The sequence below is a fragment of the Astatotilapia calliptera genome, chromosome 13 (assembly GCF_964374335.1).
Source record: "Astatotilapia calliptera chromosome 13, fAstCal68.1, whole genome shotgun sequence".
Classification (NCBI taxonomy): Eukaryota; Metazoa; Chordata; class Actinopteri; order Cichliformes; family Cichlidae; genus Astatotilapia; species Astatotilapia calliptera.
Genome location: NC_137434.1, coordinates 2,215,902 through 2,239,813, shown reverse-complemented (window position 1 = coordinate 2,239,813; position 23,912 = coordinate 2,215,902). Strand labels below are relative to the sequence as shown.

General features: G+C 41.4%; 1 protein-coding gene across 7 annotated transcripts in view; it reads right to left on the bottom strand.

Annotated features, from left to right (window-relative positions):
- ltbp1 (latent transforming growth factor beta binding protein 1) overlaps positions 1-23,912 on the bottom strand; it is a 135,958-nt gene that overhangs the window by 91,172 nt on the left and 20,874 nt on the right. For all 7 annotated transcript variants that reach the window (XM_080287815.1, XM_080287813.1, XM_026190474.2 and 4 more), the window contains exon 3: positions 17,857-18,241. In XM_080287815.1, coding sequence (XP_080143941.1) covers positions 17,857-18,241 — 385 coding nt within the window. The remainder of the gene's footprint in view (positions 1-17,856; positions 18,242-23,912) is intronic.

The following is a 23,912-nucleotide window of genomic DNA, read 5'->3' as shown; positions in this document are numbered from 1 at the left end:
GAGCCATTTGTCAACCAGACATATTTTCATCCCTTTCATATGATAGGCCTCCTGCCACAGTATAAATAAACAGAAAGTGATAGCCTTGTACATAGCTCAGCTATGACCCTGTAAAGTCTTAAATAGCTCTTCTGTTCAGATTATGCAGCAGGCTAATGCAGAACTGTACTGTAACTTTTCACACCTCATTGTATGAAATGTTTGCTTGTACGATGCAGTCATGAAAACATTTTGTGGTTGAAGGGTTACAATTATCTGTTAAGATAAATTTGTGTCTGTGTACTCACAGTGGACACAATGGCGTATGTAAAAAAGCTTTTGTGCATGCTTGTTTATATAAACTGACCAGCATCTAGTTTGTTATGGAGGTGACAGGTGTTGTAATCTAAATTGAGACAGGCAAGGGGAGCATATTTGACTTTGTTTACTGCTCACTCCCCTAAATGAAACCTATAAAAACATGTAACCTTTCAAATCTGCAGCCAAGAAAAGCACTGTGTGTGTAAAAAAGATTTGTGTGTGGACTTAGCCAAAAAAACCCTGCAAGTTACAAGTACGAATTTTGACCCTATTTCTCTTCCTTTCATCTGATTGGTCAATGTCATGTCAATCACAAATGTAACAATCCAATCAGAGAACAGATGGGTTTGGCTGTCGGAGGGGCGCTTTTTTGAGCTGCAGGTCCTTGAAGGGTAATACAGTTTGAAGCTAGAGGATCTCTATATAAATACCCGATAGAAGCTAGGTCCCCTAACTTTCAGCAGCTGTTGAAAGGAAAAAGTTGTGGTATATCAGTGGTTAGAAATACTTATTACTACTTATTACTTTAGGATTATTTTAACACAAAGTCAGGGCTGACCCGGGACCATTGCTGTGAGTCACAGTGCGCAGCATAAAAGTCCTTTCACATCCGACGCAGGATGTGCTGCTAATGCTAACTGCTAACTAAAAGCAAAGGATCCAGAATTTGTTGCTGGCTGCTGGGCTCTGTGGGTTTTTGCAGCAGCTCTACCTGTACTAGATGCACCTGCTCCTTGTCGTTTCTATCTCTGACTTTATGTCCTCTACAAGAGTTTCTCTTTTTTTGCTAGTTCTTCAAATGTTCAATAAAAACATGTATGCTAATTCATAACGAAGAAAGCTTTGTAATGAAGACTGTCATTTCCAAAACACTGCCCCCCCCCCCGCGGTCCGCAGCGCTGTTGAAAAGGCTGTGGAAGTCCCTGTATTAAACACATAGTCCTGTGACACAAAAATCACCAAACTTGGACGACCACAGACTGTTTTCCTTCGTGGTGATGAAGGAAAACGCTGGGTTGGCATGTAAAAGGGCATTTATTCCCTTCAAAGACCTACAAAGTACAAAATATTTATGACCACATTTTGAGCCCATAATTTTCATCCTGCCTCAAGAAAATATCATGACTGCATTCACTGGCAATGAGTGCAACAGTAAAATAAAGAAATTATTTAACAAATAAAAAAAAGACAAAAGTTTGGAGGGTGTCCAGTGATTGTTACAAAAGCCTGCTGGTCTTGAATATCAGATTGAACTATTTCCACACAAACAGATCGGTGAGTGAGGTGCGTACGTGTGTGTGCCTGTGTGTGCGTGCATGCATGTGTGTGTGTGAGTGCGCATTCATATCTTTGTGGGGACCAACAGCCCTTATGGGGACCAAAATCCTAGTGACTAACCTAATGGTTAGGTTTAGGGAAGGGGTTAGGCTTTTCATTTTTCATGGTTAGGGTTAGGGTAAACGGCTAGGGAAAGCATTATGTCCCCACAAGATATGAATAACCAACAAGTGTGTGTTTGTGTGTGAGACAGAGAGAGAGAGAGAGGAGGGAGGGCTGAATCTGTTCACTTTCGGCCTTCAATGCTGTGGCCACAATCACAATCCAGTGCCGACCTCCAGAACTAGCTGTCCAAGTCTTCCCCACAAGAACTGACATACTCTGGTCTACCGAAATGAACCCGCTGAACCTCACAAGTGCCCTCACACACACTAGTGAAGGCAGTCGGACTTCAAGGAGGGAAAGCAGCAATATCTACACTGAATAAGATCTGATAAGATCAGATCAGAGTTTCAGTAATAATCTGCAAAGACTGTTTAATGAACCCTGGCAGAAAGTACAAGACAGCAGTTGAGAAATCAAGACCCGTATGCCAAATTTGGTCCTCTGTCAAAAGGATTCAGTTCCTCAATAACAGTAAAGGTTTCCACTATGATTGCTTTCACCACAACTTGCATTCTAAAAAAAATCTGCTTTCAGTTTTTCAGATTATATTTTTCCATTTGTATTCCCTAACTATGGCAGTACCATTTCTCTCTCTCTCTCTCTGCACTACATCCAACAACTTCTCTTTTGGACATGGTGGGTCTGCATGTACTTTGTAATGTGTACATGCCGCAGAAAACCTGCAAGTTTCACATGACTACATGATCAGAACTAAGAGAATTTTCCTCTGTTAGTCTCTAAAGAGCATGTGTGGGCTGTCAAATGACCACTAAATTAGTCCTAATGATCACAACAATGATTAAGAAAGGAAACCGATAGCTTATTCCCTTCAGTGCAGTTTTTCTAGAGTAGTGTGGTCACTTGACTTAATGAGCCAACACTTTGCTCAGGCACATTGTTAATGAAGGTTTTCATGAATAAATTATATAATTATATAGCGCTTTCCTACTCTACAACTTACCTCATTCATACAAGCACTTTTATTTGATGCGTAAGTGCTTTCTATCTAACATCCACACATATTCACACTCCGACTTTGGGTTTGGACATTTGGCATGCAGACTGGCGAAACCAGGGATCAGTTAGCAGATGACCTTCTATACCTCCTGGGCTACAGCCAAGCCAACTTTTCTAACATAGGTTATGAGGCTCCTAACACCATGGCTTGGTATTATTTTCACCTTGTGAGACTGTGTGTGCAACATCCTGGCAAAATGTGGTCCTGGATAGAGTTAGTGAAGCAGGGACTACTACAAAAATGGTTCTGGGTACTTTAACAGATATTTGCATGTTTATCCATTTGGACACATTTTGTCAACATCACTGCTCAAACAGGAAATCTCAGTCTTTATATGTGTTTGGTTAAAATTTATATATGTGGTCCAAGATCTCAAGTGTTCACGTTTTTTTATAAATTCCTGAAGTTCAAATTCAGTCAGTCTGAACCTGTGTTACATGTTTTAAATTGTTATGAAACTACAGTAGAAATGTAATGTTCTCAGTTGCAGTCACTCAAACTTCTATTTCTAAAGTGTAACTGTGTTCAGTTCTGGCATACTCAAAGGGTAGTGACTTGTCAGTTACACAGTGGACCAACTCTTAAGCGCGCTCTGTTTTATCGTCCTTTTGGACTCTAATAGGAACCATCATTTTAAAAAATGACCTACATGTTGTAAGATTAGCAATGAACTCACCTAAAATCTACTGGGGTCACTGATGAAGAGAGTGGAGCAGAAGGGTTTTTTCTTAGACTCCTATACAACCAGATTGTATAAATAAGAGTGCAGGTTTAAGGCACTTCCGCTTACTGAAATTTCCAGAACCGGAAACTACATCTATTAATCACACATAAACTGACTGAGGCTTTCACAGTACTAAATATGAAAGGTCTTAAAAAAACAGACACAACAAGCCCTGGCGCAGGGTGCCACCAGTGCATCGAGCCACCTGGGGGGCTCTTCAACTGGTGGGAGAGGCTATTACATCTTGCAGGAGGTCTCCTCTCTTCAGGAACTCTCTCTGCAGGAGGGGGAGATATAGGAGAGGTGGAGGAAGATCTCAGCCTGGGCGTCTATTGTCTTGTGTAGTCTGGAAGATGAGTGGATGACGGGGTGGGTGCAGTTTTCTCTGTGGTGGGGTCGGGTGGGCTGTCCCGGGCTCTGTGGGGCCAGGCGGCGCTGCCGAACTGGGCCCCGGTCTGGATGGGCCTGGGCCCCCTTTCCCTGGCGGGTCGCGGAGTATGGGGGTGCCTACTGGGGTCAGCAGGGGGAGCTGGCCCCAGGGAGGGGTCACTTGCCCCTCCCTTCCTTCCCTCTCCATCTCCAGCTGCCTCCCTCTTCCCGCTCCACCACAACCACCCACACATTCAAGGCCCATATTTAGCAAGTGAAAATAAAATAAAATAAAATAAAATAAACAATAAAAGGTGAATCAAATAGACCATTACGGCAAGGCTGGGATGGTCCATTTGGTAAATCCGTTGGGCATCTTTCTTCGCCTTTAGACAACAATTCTGATGGCAAAAGAGCCAAACGGGACAGGCAAAAAAACAAAGAAAAAAGAATTAAATGATTCAGGTCTTTACAAAAAGAATGAGGCAATACAGTGCCATTCACCAGCTAACGTTCCAACTGAAGGCATTCTAGACAAGCGCAATATTTTGAACAATTATAAGATGGATCCTATCTGTAAACATTTCTGTTTCCACTCCAATCTTAAAACCACTAGACATTTTTCAAAAATGGAGACTTTATGCACAACACACAGCCAACTGCTTTTTGTGCCATTTATGCTGTTTTCCTATTCATCATTAGAGGGACAAAAGAACAAATACATTCACAACATTCTTGTTAACTCATTACTGAAACATTGGTTGGGAAATTACATTCAACACATCCAAGCAGCATCAAAGCCAAAAAACAAATACTGTGAACTGCAGACGTGACCCAACAAGATTTCCATGTACGCTGGACAAATTTGTATCTTTTTGAAACAAATTTTCCAACACAAGGCTTCTAACGCTTTAGCTTGGTATTAGGTTTTTGGATACAGGACTGGATTATATACTGATTATATACCATCTGGCCGGGGATTTTAGGTTTGCATGTTCTAAGTAGGCTAGACAGAGGATGAGAGTGGGGCACGGTGGGAATGCTGCTACACAAGTAATCCCAAAAGGAGGGTTTACATGAAGAGGATGTGGGACAATTCGATACCCAAAAGCAAAAAAACTAGTAGCTAGGTGTTTCTACATTTAAACGAAGCAACTGCTAGCTCAACTAGAGATTGATGAGGTACAACATAAATGCTAAAGCAAAAGGGAGTTTGGACATCAGGTCAGGGGGGAGATACCATCATCCTCACCATCGAAGATTGAGTACCATGCCCCATGAACAACTGGTGCGTTGAAGACATTGAATGTGAAAGCCCTCGGTAAGTGTAAAGATGTGAATGTAGCATTATGGACAAACTCTACTGCTACCAAGACGGAAAGCAGCCAACTCATCTACATTACAGCAGCAGTGATCACTGAGATGTTTGGCTACAAGATGAACAGCCACAAGGAGCCGTACCCTCCATGGACACGGAGACTAGAGGCCAAGATCAAGTTAGCACAGTGGGAATTTAGCCAACTATCGGAGCTGCAAAAACACATGATCAGAAAAGGGATGCCAGCTTGGCCAGCTTATTTTCCCAAAGGCACTAATCAGGGCAGCACAAGAACTAGCTCATAGCTAATATTGCATACTCCCTGTATATTATCACTGTGACAGTGTTGCAACTACTTGCACTTTAAATTCTAATTACACCCACACATAAACTACAAGTGCTACAAAGCACTTGTTTTACTAATTTATTACTTTCTTTTTAGTTGTGTGAGGAGAACCTGCAAAGTAAGAGTTTCATTGCTCTGCATAACCATCTGTGTTTTGGCATGTACATGACAATAAACTTCTCGAATCTTGATAGATAAATATATAGGGGACTATTTTTTCTTTTGCCAGGTTGAGGACGGGATTTTGGGGTGTAGGTCAGAGCATGGAGAGCTAAGGAGGGGAAGGGCTTCAGATTTAGGCGGAGCAATGTGCAGAGGCTGCAAGTTTGGTGATGTGGACGTGATGATAAACTCTATACAATAATTATTTAAAATGTGTTTCTTGCATTTCTGTAGCCAGCTGTAAGGTCAGTTTTCCAATTCAGGCAATCACCTGAAATTTAAAACTGACCTGTTTTTATTTTGTCATTATTTTAGTGCAATTAATCCTGATGTTATCCAAAAGTTATTTTCAACCTTTCAGAACGTTCTTATTCTATTTTTTTTAGATGTGTTAGTTGTCACGTTATTTGTTGTACCCTTTGTTTATCAGTTTTGATTAGAAATTATGCCTTTGCCATTATTCCTACTGTTGCAGGAGCGGTTAAAATGACCACTTCTGGAGATTTTGGAACACTAGCAGTTCTAGTGATAAGGTCTCTTGTAAATCTGAGCTTACGTTAAGTGTTTTACTTTTCTCTGTTTTTGACAGAGGCAAATGGCATACCCCCAAAACAACATAACAATCCATGTAATAATCCAGGTTGTGTATCAGTTAAAAAATGTGTAGATATGTGTAGATAAATTTGGTCAGCATTGTTGTAGAAAAAAATATTAATTATCTGTATTCCACACAAATGACCTAACAAGGAATGGGGAATTAATACTATATTTTGTATTGTACTCTATGACATAACCACTCTTCTGCTTGAACCAAAAGGAGAATAGGTCCTTGTGAGAGATAAATGCTTTCTGCAAATCAAGAACAGCTTTCGAGGACACAGGTCTGGTAGCAATTATGTGTGCCTGTGCAGGACATTAAACAAAAAACTCCTCTTAACGTTTTGCAGAGTGCATCTTAAACACTGCACACAAAATGTGTTCATTAACATACTAGAAATATTCATCTTCTAACATGCCAACATTAAGCGGACACGCTGGTCATTCTGGACATTTCCATCAACATTTTGCTGTAACACAAACCTGAAAAGGGGAAAATTGTTTTAAATCTACTTTCAACAATTGGACCAGACAAGGCATCGGGACAGTTTTTATCGTGTCTGATGCGACTGCACTTTCTCCAGTCATCTGCTATAGTGACAGGCAAACCAAACCCAAGTCTTACCCACAGCTTTAGTTAATGGCATTTCAAGTCCACATATGAAAGTGCCGGCAGAAATTTTACCTATTATTACACTGACTGCTGGAGAAGGAGAGTACTGGCCATCCAAACTGCAATAACACAGTCTTCACAGTAAGCAATCCATGTTTGGAAAAACACACTGAACAGTCCATGTGTTTGTATCAGCAATACAGTTTGTTTGCAGGCCTTATCATTAACCATATCAAGGATTTCTACTAATCATCAGCAGATTATATTCGTTAGTATCTCCCGGACTCCAACTATGAGAAGTTACAAAGGAAAAAAAGCAACGGTGTCCATTGATACTTTATATCAAGACTCTCCATGCGCTCAACAATATTCCAGATGTGGAAAACAACATTGTTAGAGGCATGGGCGTGTTGCCAAGTGGGTCACTCTTGAAGTTGAAACATGGAAAAGTTGTGCAACAATCTCCTGGCATCACTTCTAAAATAGGTGAAAATAAAGCCAGAGCTGCCTTCAAATGAAACGTGAGTTTCTGACAAACGTAATGTGAAATCTTTAGAATATTTCCACTTTCAAGGTCACTGACAGCACGAGACGTTAGCCTCAACTTTAACAACACTCTAGTTTTCACACAGTCATGCTCATCCTGTACATTCCACAACATACCCACTCAACATCGCGCCTTAGACACTAGGAGGGGGGGGGGACATCTTCCTGCACCACTGTTTCTCATACCCTGTCTGAGACGGGGGTCTGCAGAAAGTTTGTCCTGGGCTTTGGCATCGTCCCGGTTTGCTGCTGGTTCAGGACGGCTTATGCTCGCTGGATGCTTCTGCCCCTCCCAGGGATGTGGGTTGCTTGTTGAGGTTGGGTGTTGTCGTGTGGTCGTTGGCCCTTTCTCTCGGTGGATTCAGGTGGCTTGGACCTCCTCCTTGTCGAAAGGGGGCTCTGCAGGACGCCTGGTGATTCGTGGGTGCCTGGGCCCCTGGGAGCCTGTTCTTGACTCGCACCGGGGTGGTCAGTATCTAGTGGAGTTTACTGCATTTCACCTTTGGTAATGTCGATTCTCACCCCATGTAGGGCGTCCCTCCCTCTCCTGCTTGGATGAATATGCAGATGTTACAGAGATGTACGGACTCAGATCTTCGGTACTCTTGGGGGCTGCAGATGGTACGGTTGTCCTGGTTCCATCTCTTTCTGCCTCTGGCTCTGGGGGACAGATATTGCGGCTTCCCACCCTGTTTATCAAGTATGTTTGTGACAAAGACACATACAGAAACACTGACTCTCAATCTCTCACTCACATCCACACTCACACAACAAGTGAAAGGTGGGACCCAAATGCAGACACGGTAGGAGACGGAACTGAGTTTTAAACAAAAGGCGAGCCATTTATTTGGCTGACAAAACATGAACACAAAAACAAAGCAAGAGTGAACAGGGCAAATCCTAACCTGAAACCCAAACTGGGAAATAACTAAACAATTATGAAAACTCTGACGAGAGACACTGATATGAAACTGAACAGGTACATGCGACTATGGAACTATGAAATAAACCAAACATAAACATAAACCTGATCAGTACAAAGAACTCTGAGACATGACATGGCTAGACATGAAAGCAAACAGACAACCTGACAAAGACTGAAAGAAAACACACAGACTAAATACACACAGGAGGTGTGTGGGGAAACAGCTGACTAGAATGACATTATGACACCATGGGGAAAGGTAACAATAAGCACAATGAAAGACTTTCAAAATAAAGCAGGAACATAACGGGACGCAGACATGACACATGACAGGTTAAGACACATGAACCAACAAGGGACTAGGGATGGGTACCGGTATCCGGTGCCATGATGGCACCGGTTCTGACATAAACGGTAGTAACCAGACCGAAAAGCAGCGCACATTTCGGTGCTTTATTTCTGTGCTTTTTTTTCCTGAGCTGTGATACACTTTAGATTCTAGCCAATCATTTTACGTTTCCGAGGATAGTAGGCGGGGCCAGGTACGTGCGTTCTTTTAGAGCAGAGCTACAGATTAAAAATGACCAAGGCAAAGCGGTCAAAAGTCTGGCTGTACTTCACAGCAAAATATGCAAACTCAGCAGCCTGCAACAAGTGCTTTAAGCTGATACTGTGATACTGTCAAAGGAGGTAACACCTCGAATCTGATGAAACACCTGGCGACGCATAGCGTTTTTTTTAAAAGCCGAGAAATGCGCCGTATTTGATAGCTTGCTGTGAGACCTCACACCGAGCGCATCTACTGCGGGTGGGTTGTCTGTTATCGGACCCGGAGTTAGCAACATCCCCCAAAAACACAAAGAGGAGAGTCCTGGCCCCTAGCCCTGCCAGTGTAGCAGAAATGATGACGGATGATGATGGCAGCAGCAGCCGTTCTTCTCTGCGTGAGTAGCTTCATGTTGTTCGTGTGTAATTTACGTTGAGTAGGCTAACCACGTTATTACATTAATGCATGTAAGGTGAACTAGCAAACATCATCATAGCTACATGCGGCTGTCTTCTTGTTTGATGGCAGATACTCCCTTCACCCTGGCCAAAAAGGCTAAAATGACCAAAGAAAAAGTGGAAAACAGTTAAACATGAGAGGTTTTTGGACAAAGTTTGTGTTTTTTCCATTGTTTAAGCACTGCTTCCAGCTAAGAGTGATACCATATATGCCCCATAGCTGCAGAAAAGGCTAACATTGTTATCTTTTTACAAAAAAAACAGCTGAACATGAGAGGATTTTGGACCAATTTTGTGTTCTCCATTCTTTAAGCACCGGTTTGAGCACCGGTTTAAGCACCAGCACTGTTTCAAAAGTACCAGTTTGGCACCGGTATCGGATAAAACCTAAACGATACCCATTCCTACAAGGGACACAGGGGTGATGACATAAAGGGATCTAATAAACAAAGAACTCAAACCGAACAACCTTGGAGCTTAAGATGACTAAATAAAGTTAAACAATGAACATCACAATACACAGTGTTGGGAAGGTTACTTTTAAACTGTATTCCACTACAGATTACAGAATACAGAATACATGCCCTAAAATGTATTTTGTAACGTATTCCGTTCCTTACTCAATGAGAGTAACATATTCTGAATACTTTGGATTGCTTAATATATTATCATGCTTTTTACAACTACATGAATGTACTATTGCTGTGTGATTTATTACTATTACTGAAGGCTACTTGCTATACCAATACCAACTAGATTTTTAAATCTTAATATAAAATGAGTAACAGTAGGGTGGACGGCTGCACTTTTAGCAGCAATCTCATATAGGAAACTATTCCGTACGTATACAGGGTGGGCCATTTATATGGATACACCGTAATAAAATGGGAATGGTTGGTGATATTAAAGCCCTGTTTGTGGCACATTAGTATATGTGAGGGGGCAAACTCCTCAAGGTAGGTGGTGACCATGGTGGCCATTTAGAAGTCGGCCATCTTGGATACAACTTTTTTTTTTTTTTTTTTTTTTCCAATAGGAAGAGGGCCATGTGACACATCAAACTTATTGGTAATGTCACAAGAAAAACAATGGTGTGCTTGGTTTCAACGTAACTTTATTCTTTCATGAGTTATTTACAAGTTTCTCTTTGTTCACAGCCATTGACATGTCGAAGAGGTTAACATGTGAAGAGCGGATCGAAATTGTGTTGATATCTGGTGAACGCAGTAACCGGGTCATTGCAGAAGATTTCAATGCAAGACACCCTACGAGACCTCCCATCTCCCACGCTACAGTCAGCAAACTGCTTGCTAAGTTTCAGGAAACTGGTTTAGTGTTGAATTTGCCAAAATGTGAACGGAAGAAAACTGTCACTAATGAAGAAACATCAGTGGCTGTCCTAGCTTCACTCAGCAAGAGCCCACAGCATAGCACTCGCCGCATGTCACTGGAGAGTGGCATTAGTCGAACATCCCTTCGGAGGATATTGGCTACTCACAAATGGCTCCCTTACAAACTCCAGCTGCTGCAGCATCTCAACGAGGACGACCCAGATCAGCGCACAGAATTTGCAGAATGGGCAAAACAAAAAGGTCTCCCGATCTGACCCCCTTAGACTTTCATCTTTGGGGTCATCTGAAGGCAATTGTCTATGGTGTGAAGATACGAGATGTGCAGCATCTGAAACTACAGATACTGGATGCCTGTGCTGGCATTTCTCCTGCGGTGTTGCTATCAGTGTGTGAAGAGTGGGAGAAGAGGGTTGCATTGACAATCCAACACAATGGGCAGCACATTGAACACATTTTATAAGTGGTCAGAAACTTGTAAATAACTCATGAAAGAATAAAGTTACATTGAAACCAAGCACACCATTGTTTTTCTTGTGACATTACCAATAAGTTTGATGTGTCACATGGCCCTCTTCCTATTGAAAAAAAAAAAAAAAAGGTTGTATCCAAGATGGCCGACTTCTAAATGGCCACCATGGTCACCACCCATCTTGAGGAGTTTGCCCCCTCACATATACTAATGTGCCACAAACAGGACTTTAATATCACCAACCATTCCCATTTTATCACGGTGTATCCATATAAATGGCCCACCCTGTATAAAACAGCTCTACAGCTCCGAACCGTAATAAAGGGACCTCTGGCTAATACGTTGGTTCCCTGTCGGGCTTGTCGCCAAAAACTAGTTTTACTTTGTTGTCTATGTCAACTGTGCTTGCGAGAGACAGAGAGAGGCATTGAAAGGCTGCTCAAACAGAACTTATTGGTTCGGAGGAAAAAACGAACACAGTGTACAGTCGAGTCTTAGTAGCTTACTTACAACTGGGCTCGTCAGGCACTCTTTTTGGCTGCAGTGGTTATTATTATATTTACATGCTTCCATCTCCCGTTTCTGGTCGGTGACAGCTCGTACTTTTCCACTCTTTTTTCTCCCTCATTTGCGCTCACAGACACATAACGGGTATGGCAGTCCATTCTCCCTGCAGCACAGACTACACTGCCCATGAAGCTACATTCTTTAGGGCTATGCCTGTAACACTTTGCCTATTGCCTTCATATTAAATAATTTTTTGAATAATAATTTTTCAAAATATTTCTTCACGTCATTATGCGGAGGTAGAAGTGACATGGGCCGCGAGATTGAGACCCAGGCATTAGAGCCTCTTAATGCGTGTTGTTTGTTTCCACCGGCGTGGAATTACCAATAATAGAGAGGGAACAGCCTAACATATGAAACAGGAAGAGACCGCTGTATAATCCATCTATTTCAACAAAGTAACTGTATTCTGAATACCACCTTTTTAAACGGTAACTTTAAGGGAATACAGTTACTAATATTTTGTATTTTAAATATGTAACGCCGGTACATGTATTCCATTACTCCCCAACACTGACAATACAGGGAAACTCAAAACACCGGTCAGACGACCCAGGACTGTGACAGTATCTGTATTTTTGTGTTCCTTCAGGGCTCTAGACTAACTTTTTGACATGGGCGCACCGGTACGCCTAACTTTAAAAATTTAGGCGTACCGGCACAAAAGTTAGGCGCACTCAAATTTTTCAATCGCATCGCTTAACACCGCAGTTTTACATGTGCACTTTCTTTGGGGGGGAAGTCCATACAGACAATATTAATTTCTAAATTATTAACTAACAAACTTGTGCTTAAAGTGCTTTGTCAATATTGTAGAAAATGTTAAAAACTTAATCATCATCTTGGCCTCCTCTGACGACCTGTTTGCTGCTGTCTGCTGCTGAAAGGCCGTGGGGAGAGGGGACACTTGGGCAGTGCATTTACTGCAGCATATAATGTGTTTTCTGGATACACTGTGCTTTTTCAGCATTCAAATATTGATGGCACCGTGTCAGAGCACTGGCTATGAATTTCAGACAGATCAGGCCTTAACTTAACAAAAAAGTTATCAATAGTTCTTTTCATCTTTTCTTATTACCCACAGCTACAGTACATCCACTTCTCTCAGGCCTAGGCTGCTCACTAGGGCTGAGTATCATCACTGATTTCTATAATCCATTCAATTCCGGTTCTCAAAGTCCTGATTTGATTCAATTTAGCCTCAGACAGTCAGAAATATTATAATTCTGATCATTTATCAGTACTGATACACATGAGACTTCATCAGAATTGTGAAAATCACAGCAGATGCCTTTGTGTGAAAGTAACTGAGAATAAAACACAGGAAAACATGAAGGAGATTTTCCTGGTCTGGCTTTTTATAGCAGATAACCTTAAAAATATTCTGCAATTTTGCATAATTTTAAGAAATTTAAATTTCTTCAGTATTGAACAGCAGAAATTAGGCTTTCTTGTCCGAGGTCATTTAAGTGAAAAAAGAAAAAGCGCTGTAAACAACGCTAGACTGGTGGGTAATAAGCGAATGAATAATGCAGAAAACAGATTTGAGACGGGAAACTGTTCCTGAAGTACAGAGAGAGAGAGAGAGCTGTGCAGGAAGTGTGATTTTTATCGTGGTGGAAGCAAAACAGCAAAAGTCAGAGGGAATTCATGACGACATTGATCAAATGTGAAGCGCAGTTTGCTGCTTCTTTTGCTGCAGGCTCGGTGAATTTTGGTTGGAGAGAGGCAAAACCTGCAGCTCAGAATCAGCGCAAAAAGACGTAAACACAGCGCGGACCCGAAGAATCGCTAAGCTCCGACAGCGTGTCCGTGTTCAGGCCGTCGGGTGAGAAAGCCGAGAAAGACGAAGCTGATTCTGATGTGTTGGGTCCGCTCCGTGTTTAGGTCTTTGTGTGGAATCCGTTAATGAATTGATATCACTTTATTCAAGCTACTCACCTCTCTCTTCCACCTGCACTTTCAACTGGACCACGGCCAATCAGAGAGGTCCCGCCCCTGACTATCTCTGATTGGTTTAGTCCACGATAGGGGCATAATGTGTGTCTGTTGTTGACCACACGGAGAGTTACAGAGATTTTTTTTTTGTTACCGGAACAGTTGGTCGCACCTGTGCGACCAAATATTTATTTTTAGTCGCACCACTGAAAAATTTGGTCGCATTTGCGACCAAATTGGTCGCACTCTAGAGCCCTGCCCTTGTATATTTGTTTTTTCTTACAGGTGCGGCAGTAGGCAATACATTGTGAATTTCTATTTGTACTCTATCCTTTTATTATATTTCACCCTATTCCCCCTCCTTTTTCCCCTGTCTGTCCTGTCTTTTACACTGTAATACTATAACACGTAATAAGCAAAAGAACACAAAACACAAAAGGATAAAGAAAAATATGTTCAGCACAACAATGCATTCAGATAATAATTCTGATTGCAAAAGCTGCCAGACAGGACAGGATTCTAAACAATGAAATCCTCCAATGTGCAAATCAAACAAACATGTAGGACTGCCTTTTTCATATTGCTTAAATCAGACACATTCAATCTCAGAGTGACACTGAAAAACTATTTCATGCATTTATAACTTTTAGGCTGGACTACTGTAATTCAAGATGCTCTAAAACTTCCTGAAAAGCATTCAGCTGATCAAGAATGCTGACAGGGACTAGAAGAAGGGACCATATTTCATATATTTCATCTTCACTGGCAAAGCTTGTGGTTAGGGCTGGATGAAGTGTCCCTGAGACCTTTTATTAGTTATGCTGCTGGAGGTTTTCCATGATACACTGAGCATTACCTCTTTTGTCTCTCCTACATCACTATTAGTAATTACTAAAGTGTCTCCAACAGTTTGTCTTTTTCTCTCTTTTCTTCCCCTTACTCCTAACCGGTCATGGCAGATGGCTTCCCCTCCCCTCTGACATCACACAGGCCACACACAGCCCACTTTAATGTTAACTCTCTTTTCTATCGCTATACATGAATATAACTGCACATTTAATCCCAGAGATATCTTAACATAAGAAAAAGAAAAGCAATTACAACAGCATGTTGTTTTTCTACACAATAGAAAATTCTAATTATAGGATTAAGAAGCTGATTAAATGCTCGCGATTTGCTCAAAATGGTCCTGAAGGGAACATACCGGAGAAAGGTCCAGCTCTTCATTATGATGCTACACAGAGTTAAACAATTCCAGATGCTCAACAGAAACTTTTTGTTGAGTTTTTTTGCCTGCAGCAAATATTACAGTTTGCTCAAACTGCTGTGATTAGATGTATTTGTATTGGATTGGATTTCATTTTGTTTTAGTTCTCAAAATTTCCATGTTTATTGCTGTACATTTCATAGACAGTCTTCAATGTGCAGCTGATCTAATGAAGCCCCGAAAGGCTTCAGTCATAAATTATCAGTATAAACAATGTTGTACGTGCAAACAAATTAAAAACCTCTATCAAATCCATCAGTGCTTCTTTATTCCAAAACCTTTAAAGGTGACATTTTCCATTTCGAGGACACAGGTCTGGTAGCAATTAAACGGATAGCTTTCCTCACAATCAAATGCTTTAAAATTCTTTTCTTTAAATCTCTATTGATCCTGCATATCATGCAAATACACACACACGGCAATATCCACCTTGAAGTGGTATAAACAATGTTTTGACCAGACAAGACTACTGCTGAAATAAATCTACTTCAACCACTCCTAAAGAGGATAGCAATCATCCCAAAATGGAACTCTGTTATGAATAACAGAATAAAAGACAGAATTTTTCTTTTATTCTGAATAAAAGTATAAAAGACAAATCTCATTGTTGATGCACACATACATGATTTTTTCACTAATATCAGCAAGATTAATGTATTTCAGTAGGCTCAATGTTTTGTGTCAGTAGCATGTCTTCTGTCGAGACTCTTCAGAGAAGATGTATTGACCTGGCAACCAAGAAAAGGAAAAAAGCTTTGGAAAAAAATGGCAACTGCTGTACAAAACTCCACAAAAGGAAGAATGACTCTTCCTTTACAGGGAGTGCAGAATTATTAGGCAAATGAGTATTTTGTCCACATCATCCTCTTCATGCATGTTGTTTTACTCCAAGCTGTAGAGGCTCGAAAGCCTACTACCAATTAAGCATATTAGGTGATGTGCATCTCTGTAATGAGAAGGGGTGTGGTCTAATGACATCAACACCCTATATCAGGTGTGCATAATTATTAGGCAACGTCCTTTCCTTTGGCAAAATGGGTCAAAAGAAGGACTTGACAGGCTCAGAAAAGTCAAAAATAGTGAGATATCTTGCAGAGGGATGCAGCAGTCTCAAAATTGCAAAGCTTCTGAAGCGTGATCATCGAACAATCAAGCGTTTCATTCAAAATAGTCAACAGGGTCGCAAGAAGCGTGTGGAAAAACCAAGGCGCAAAATAACTGCCCATGAACTGAGAAAAGTCAAGCGTGCAGCTGCCAAGATGCCACTTGCCACCAGTTTGGCCATATTTCAGAGCTGCAACATCACTGGAGTGCCCAAAAGCACAAGGTGTGCAATACTCAGAGACATGGCCAAGGTAAGAAAGGCTGAAAGACGACCACCACTGAACAAGACACACAAGCTGAAACGTCAAGACTGGGCCAAGAAATATCTCAAGACTGGTTTTTCTAAGGTTTTATGGACTGATGAAATGAGAGTGAGTCTTGATGGGCCAGATGGATGGGCCCGTGGCTGGATTGGTAAAGGGCAGAGAGCTCCAGTCCGACTCAGACGCCAGCAAGGTGGAGGTGGAGTACTGGTTTGGGCTGGTATCATCAAAGATGAGCTTGTGGGGCCTTTTCGGGTCGAGGATGGAGTCAAGCTCAACTCCCAGTCCTACTGCCAGTTTCTGGAAGACACCTTCTTCAAGCAGTGGTACAGGAAGAAGTCTGCATCCTTCAAGAAAAACATGATTTTCATGCAGGACAATGCTCCATCACACGCGTCCAAGTACTCCACAGCGTGGCTGCAAGAAAGGGTATAAAAGAAGAAAAACTAATGACATGGCCTCCTTGTTCACCTGATCTGAACCCCATTGAGAACCTGTGGTCCATCATCAAATGTGAGATTTACAAGGAGGGAAAACAGTACACCTCTCTGAACAGTGTCTGGGAGGCTGTGGTTGCTGCTGCACGCAATGTTGATGGTGAACAGATCAAAACACTGACAGAATCCATGGATGGCAGGCTTTTGAGTGTCCTTGCAAAGAAAGGTGGCTATATTGGTCGCTGATTTGTTTTTGTTTTGTTTTTGAATGTCAGAAATGTATATTTGTGAATGCGGAGATGTTATATTGGTTTCACTGGTAAAAATAAGTAATTGAAATGGGTATATATTTGTTTTTTGTTAAGTTGCCTAATAATTATGCACAGTAATAGTCACCTGCACACACAGATATCCCCCTAAAATAGCTAAAACTAAAAACAAACTAAAAACTAATTCCACAAACATTCAGCTTTGATATTAATGAGTTTTTTGGGTTCATTGAGAACATGGTTGTTGTTCAATAATAACATTATTCCTCAAAAATACAACTTGCCTAATAATTCTGCACTCCCTGTATACCACCAACTGGTGGAGGTATAGCATCTACATAAGATAGGAGGAGAACATCCGTTTTTGGAAAACTTGTAACCTGTAACCTGTAAGTACAAACTGAGTATCATTTAATCATCGCCACCTACCTGACTGTTCTTGCTGAAACCTTGATGACCACAGAGTACATGTCTACTTTCTGAAGGATAACACCCCATGTAACAAAGCTCAGACTGATTTTATAATATAAATTTACTAAATGGCCTCCATAATCAGCAGAGCTCAATCCAACAGAAGATCTCTGGGATGTGATGAGAGAATTTCATCATGAAAATGCTGCCTACAAATCTGACACAAATGCATAAATGCATTTTTGGTTTTGTTATTTTTTTTTATGTGGTTTATGACTTCCAGAAGCTTGTCTATCACAGGAGCTATATGTGGGAAACAAATTAATGTTTATTACCAAAGCAAATTAGGGATGTGGCGGTGTGAAGACGTTTCATGGAAAAATGTATTGAAAGATTGAATCAAAGATACTTACTGCTGTTGGATGTGTTGCTGTATGTAATGTGGCCGCACAAACTGCGGGGCTGGCTTGACAGTTAGTTTCATCTGGCCCATGTTGTTAGATGGAGAGGGGCCAGAGCCATAACCATTAGGAGGCACTTGCTGAGGTATTGGCCGCTGGGGTACCACACTGTGTACATTGGTGTTGCCAGAAGTGTGTCCATTAGTATGACCAGTGGTGTGCCCGCTTGTGTGACCAGTGTTGTGCCCGTTGGTGGGTCCGTTCCCAGGCCGCGGTGGAAAGGAGTGTGTGGGTACAGTCTTCTGTTCGCATGCCTTCCCCTCTGAGCCAGGTTTGCAGACACAGTGCTGAGGCCTGAGGCACATTCCTCCATTATGGCACTGAGGGATGCAGTTGGCTAGGACACCACATGAAGTCCAGGGTACAGAGAAAGAGGAAAACAGAAAGACAGATTGAGAATAAGTGATGATAGAAAGATGTCACCCATACAAAAAAGGAACATCAAAGCATATGGATATAACAGACTTGGATTTTCTTCATTTTAAATGTACTTCTATTGTTCAGAGATTCTGTAAAGCATTTAAATGTCTCTGCTCAGTGTTAGTATAGACAGCGGTTACACATGGCAAACGGTTCAGTTAGAGCTGCCTTTTGTCTTAATTATATATTCTCAGAGTTTTTACAGCAATTTATGAATCCAGTTAGAAAAAATAATTCCAGAACCAATGTATTTATTATGCACGCAGCTGCTATAGGAGACCCAAAACATCACCCCTACAGCAGGACTGGTGAACAGGTCATTACATATCTATTCTGACAACGCATTGAGGGGCACAGTTTGACACAGCAGTCCAGGAGTGTACGCTGAAATGTTTTTGTTCCTCTCTTTTAGTCTCTTTATAATTAAGCAAATGTATCCTTGCTTGCTTGCTTGCAAATGTATCCCCCCAAATTATTTTTATTTGACCCATTATTTCTTTATTTAGCCTATGCTTTGCCTTAAGATGGACTCTCAGTTCATAAACTGTCTGAAACAAGTCATCTTATGACTCTTACCCTGTCATGAAGCATGGGCCTGAGAAACACAGGACAGTTAACTCAAAATGCACCTTTTAATAAAGTTGTGGAAACAGTCCAAGAAGTACAAAACCCACAAGGCAAAGGAACCCAGGCTTTACCGGGAACTCGTACGCGCAGATGCTGAGACAAACACTGAGGAGAAAACACCTCTATACACTCAGGCAGGTATGGGAAGTGGAAGGGAACACAGCTGGGTAACAAAACACGGGTGATAATAATAAGACAAAGAAAAAAAATGTGAGAAACAGCATTTGGCCTAAACTGTTGCTAACAGGGATTATTTTGACTACATAAATGTCCTGCACATATAATGTGCTTTTCAGTATCCCAAGTGAAATACACATCACATGCACATTTGGTTTGTATTAGCAATTTTCTGTGATACCAACGAATTTGACCCATGAACATGCTTAAAAAGTAATTTGAAACAAATTAATTTAAAAGTGGATTTTTTTTGTATTTCCTCTTTCTAACTGAGAAACCATTATTCCAAAAACAAGGTACTAGGGGTGCAACGATACTTGTATCGATATTGAACCGTTCGATACAGTGCTTTCGGTTCGGTACGCATATGTATCGAACAATACAAAATTTGTAATTTATTTTATCAACTTTCCTTCTGACGATGCTGTCTGTGTTGAGCGCTCAGTGAATCTGCGTTCGATTACTCCGCCTAGGCTGCACTGTCGAGCGCAGATCCACTGAGCGCTCAACACAGGCTGTATCCCAATTCAGGGTCTGCAGCCTTAAAGGCCGCATTTCAAGACCGATTACGTCACAGCGGCGCGCCGAAGGCTGTCCCAATTCAAAGGCTGCTCGAAATGCGGCCCTGAACTGCGTCCTTCATTTCCCTGAATTTTAAGGCTGTGGCAGTGTAGACTTCGTGGCCCAACATATCCCAGAATGCATAGCGCAGCGGTGCGTGTGGATAAATTTGCCGGAAAAAAAAAAACGGCGGATGAGGGGCGCCCGAAGAGTAAACTTTAAGTAAGTACTGAATATTATGTCACTTATTTATGTGCAAATGTTTAATAACGAAGAACATTAAAACATTACTGTTGGCCACATGTCGGCAAAGTTATGTGACATTAGTGACGTTTGTACTAACTTGGTTTTAAAGCCTTTACTTTAAAATATACGCCGTTCAATAGCTGAGCTTAATCCTACAGAGAATGATCAAAGCTCATGTAGAAAGAAACAAACAAATGAACAAAAGATTTTCTCCTTCATTTCTGTCAAACAAAGCTGTACGACACGTTTCCAGCTGTTAGTATCATGGTTGCTAGGCAACCTGGGCAGCGCAACGGAGGCTAGACAGTCCCATTTCACAAGCCTCGCACTTCCGGCCTTAGCGGTCTTTAAGTATGCGGCCCTTGAGGATCGTTGAGGCTGCGTACTTTAAGGCTGCAGAATCTGAATTGGGATACAGCCACAGACAGCATCGTCAGAAGGAAGAGCGAAGGGCAAGCTAGCGAGACAGAAGCTAAGCTCTCCTTGCAACATGGCAAATTGAACCTCCCCCACCCTCATTCAGATCTGGCGTTTGGAATTATTTTGGTTTTCATGTGAAGTATGACCCTGAAGGTAAGCGCGTCATGGACTAAAGTAAAACAGTATGTTGGATGTGCCATGCAATGCTCAATTACATTGGTGTGAACTAGTGTGTTAGCGCAGTTAGCTCGTTAACGTGTTGGCCGTCTAGCCCCACGCACAGGCGATCAGGGGTAGCTCGTTAACGGAGATTTGCCGTGTTGTGGCGTTAACGTCATTTCAACGAGATTAATGCTGACAGCACTAGTGGGAACACAACGAATATGACTGCTAATTTACGCCGACATCATCCTAGTGCAAAGACAAGTGGAAGCAGACAAAACAACAAGCATGCATGCTACAAACTTTACCCGAGTCATTTAGACAGCCGTTAGCACATGATTCTTCTTATGGGGACCTGATATGTTTAATATTGTGGCGAGCTCAGACAAGGAGGAGACGGAGGTATCGTTTGGTCTTGCTTCCCGTGAGCTAGCCAGGGAGCACAGCCGTTTATTGACATCTGCAGAAGAACACTGCCGCTAGCTAACTGCTCAGCGCGGCAACCGCACAGCAACAACAACAATACCACACAGGGCGCCCTCTGACCCCGGAAGGACACACCGTCGCAGCGAGAGGGCGTCACCCGTCACTATGGCAACATAAACAAAACATAACTGTACAAACAGAACCCCGAACAGCCCTGGCCCGCTACAATATGCTGCTGAGAATATAGCCCAGAAGAAGCGTATAGTATAGCTTTTATTTTGGAAAGAGCCATTTCTCTGTAATAAACTCTCTTTTCCAAAGATGAGTGATTCCTCAATCAGATACAGGGCTCGCAAAATCGCCTGCCTGACGTCCTGGGGCTAGCGATTTTTCCAGTCGGGGTACCAAAATCTATCTCTGCCCTGCCCGTCGGGCTATTGTAGGAAGGAAAAATATATGTCAATGCTTTTGCATTCTTTCAGAAATGTAGCTGGGTAATTATGTCATTGGCATCGGTGAGCCACTGTCAATATGTGACATATTGAAATCGCGTTTGAATTTGCGCTTGTTTTTTGCTTTCACTTTGCAATCGTGCGAACTGTGTATAGAGAGCGACAGCACTGATTGGTGAGTGACGATCATTTGCGCACCAATTCCTCTGACATCGTCTTATTAATCGTTAGCTTACTATGCAAACATGACAAGTGAAATCTCCCGCAGCAAGCTTAAACATGTGAGAGGTTGATCGCGCAGAGAATCGCTGACCGTTATGTGTGCGTGTGTAAAAGCAGCAGGATATATATTTTAGTTCTGCTGAGCCAAATAAGACAGGTCAGGGTGAAGAAGTGACAGCCAAAGAAAAGCTTACCACAAAACAGAAAAGTTATGACAAATCAGACTATAAGGCAAAAAGAAAGTGCAGCTTTATGGTTTCATGGACAAAAGAATTTCTGTGGCTGCAATATGACGAGCTAAATAACCAGGGCTGCACATAAGTGGTCCGCAGGTGCGCATTCGCTGTCAAAAAAAAAAAAAAAAAAAAAAACGCGCACAAGATATGAAGTTGCAACGCGTGTTTGCATACATAGGATTTTCTGGAGGAGGACAGACATTTGTTTAGAACTCTTAAAGATGTCGAAGAAGCTCCTTTAAGCAATTACTTTGGTGTTCCTCCACCTCCAAAGAAATGTCAGCAGGCTGAACCACAAAAGAAGCGCGTATTCTCGGAAAAGTGGTTGCAGGAGGTGAGCTGGCTTCAAACAAATGATGAACGCACAGAGATGTGGTGCAGAATGTGCCGTGAAAATCCCACTCTAGCGGACAAAAACAGTGCTTTTTATATGGACGCAAACGCGCGTTGCGACTTCTTATCTGGTGCGCGTCTTTTATTTTGACAGCGAATGCGCACATGCGGACCACTTATGTGCACTCGTGTAAATAACATAATGTTCTGCCGGGTGTGTTGTTGGCTTTCCCTCGATTTCTGAGTCGACAAGCGCCTTTGTTACTGGGACCAGTCATATTAAGAAAGGCCCACATTAGAACGCATGAGAAATGCAAGAAATGCATTATTGCTCAGTCTGCAATATCTTTCCCAGAACAAACACCAATTGCAAATAACATACTAAAAATAAACCCGAAAAATCTGTTTAGAACAGCGTACTATATTGCAAAGAGTGAACTACCACTGGCACAATGTAGCAGTCTTTGCAAACTTCAAAAAGCAAATGGCCTCGATCTTGGTTCCACTTGCCTCTTACCCGTAACTTCAGTGGAAATTTCAAATTCAGGATCTGACACAGACTGATTCATGTCCTACACAGTTCTTACAAGTTCATAGACATTTCTGTTCAATTAGAACCAAGTATTTGAGTTGATGATTGTAATTTTTATACAATGTTGTAATTTGTTTTTCAACAATTTTTTGATTAATGTTTTGTTTCCTTTACAATATTATACTTTAATGTATAATATTGTAAAGGAAACAAAACATTAATCAAAAAATTGCTCCCTTTTTTATTCAGGCTACTTAAATTTATTTTGGGCTACCAAAAACGGAAGAGTCCCTGCCCGAAGGGCTACCAGGGATTTTGAAATTTTGAGAGCCCTGAGATTTTTTTTTTTTTTTAAATTACTTTTGTTTCAGCAACATTAAATTTAAAAACTGTACTTTTGAGTTAAAATATATATTTATAATTTTAATAAATGACAAATTAAAAAGGCATGAACATTTTTTTTGTATCGAAAAAATATCGAACCGTGACACCAAAGTATCGAACCGAACCGTGAATTTTGTGTATCGTTGCACCCCTACAAGGTACATATCAAACTGGGAATTCTGTGTAAAGGCATGTATCCAAAACTACAAAATCAAAAGTACTTGAGCATACCACAGAACATGTGGGTACATCTGACCAGCTGTTAATGTGAAATTAATGTGAAATGTCACTTAACAACTGATATTTTCAGGAGACAGTTTAGAAATACTTTTCGTCTATATACTTGACCTAATTATGAAATTGTAAGTGTGTGTGTGTGTGTGTGTGTGTGTGTGTGTGTGTGTGTGTGTGTGTGTGTGTGTGTGTGTGTGTGTGTGTGTGCTTAAAGGTCTTTGTGTATGTTTATAAAGGAGACCAGCCAAAAGCATGTAATTAGACAAGGCACTATTCTTGCCGAGCAGATGATAGGGGCATCCATCTATCAACTACAAAGCCCGTCTCACAGGCAGCATAGCAGAAGTTTACATACTGTACTCAAACACACATGCACATACATGCATAGATATGTTTGGATAAACCATACAAAGGAAACTGACTGAAGATAAGCCACACATCTGGACCTCCATCTGACTATTCACTGCCCAACTTAAAAAGAAAACCTTAGTTCCACATTCTAACCCTAAACTAAATAACTTTAATTAAATTCTGTCTATAAAGTCAAAAATTCTACTGCTTCTGTGTGTTTGTGTG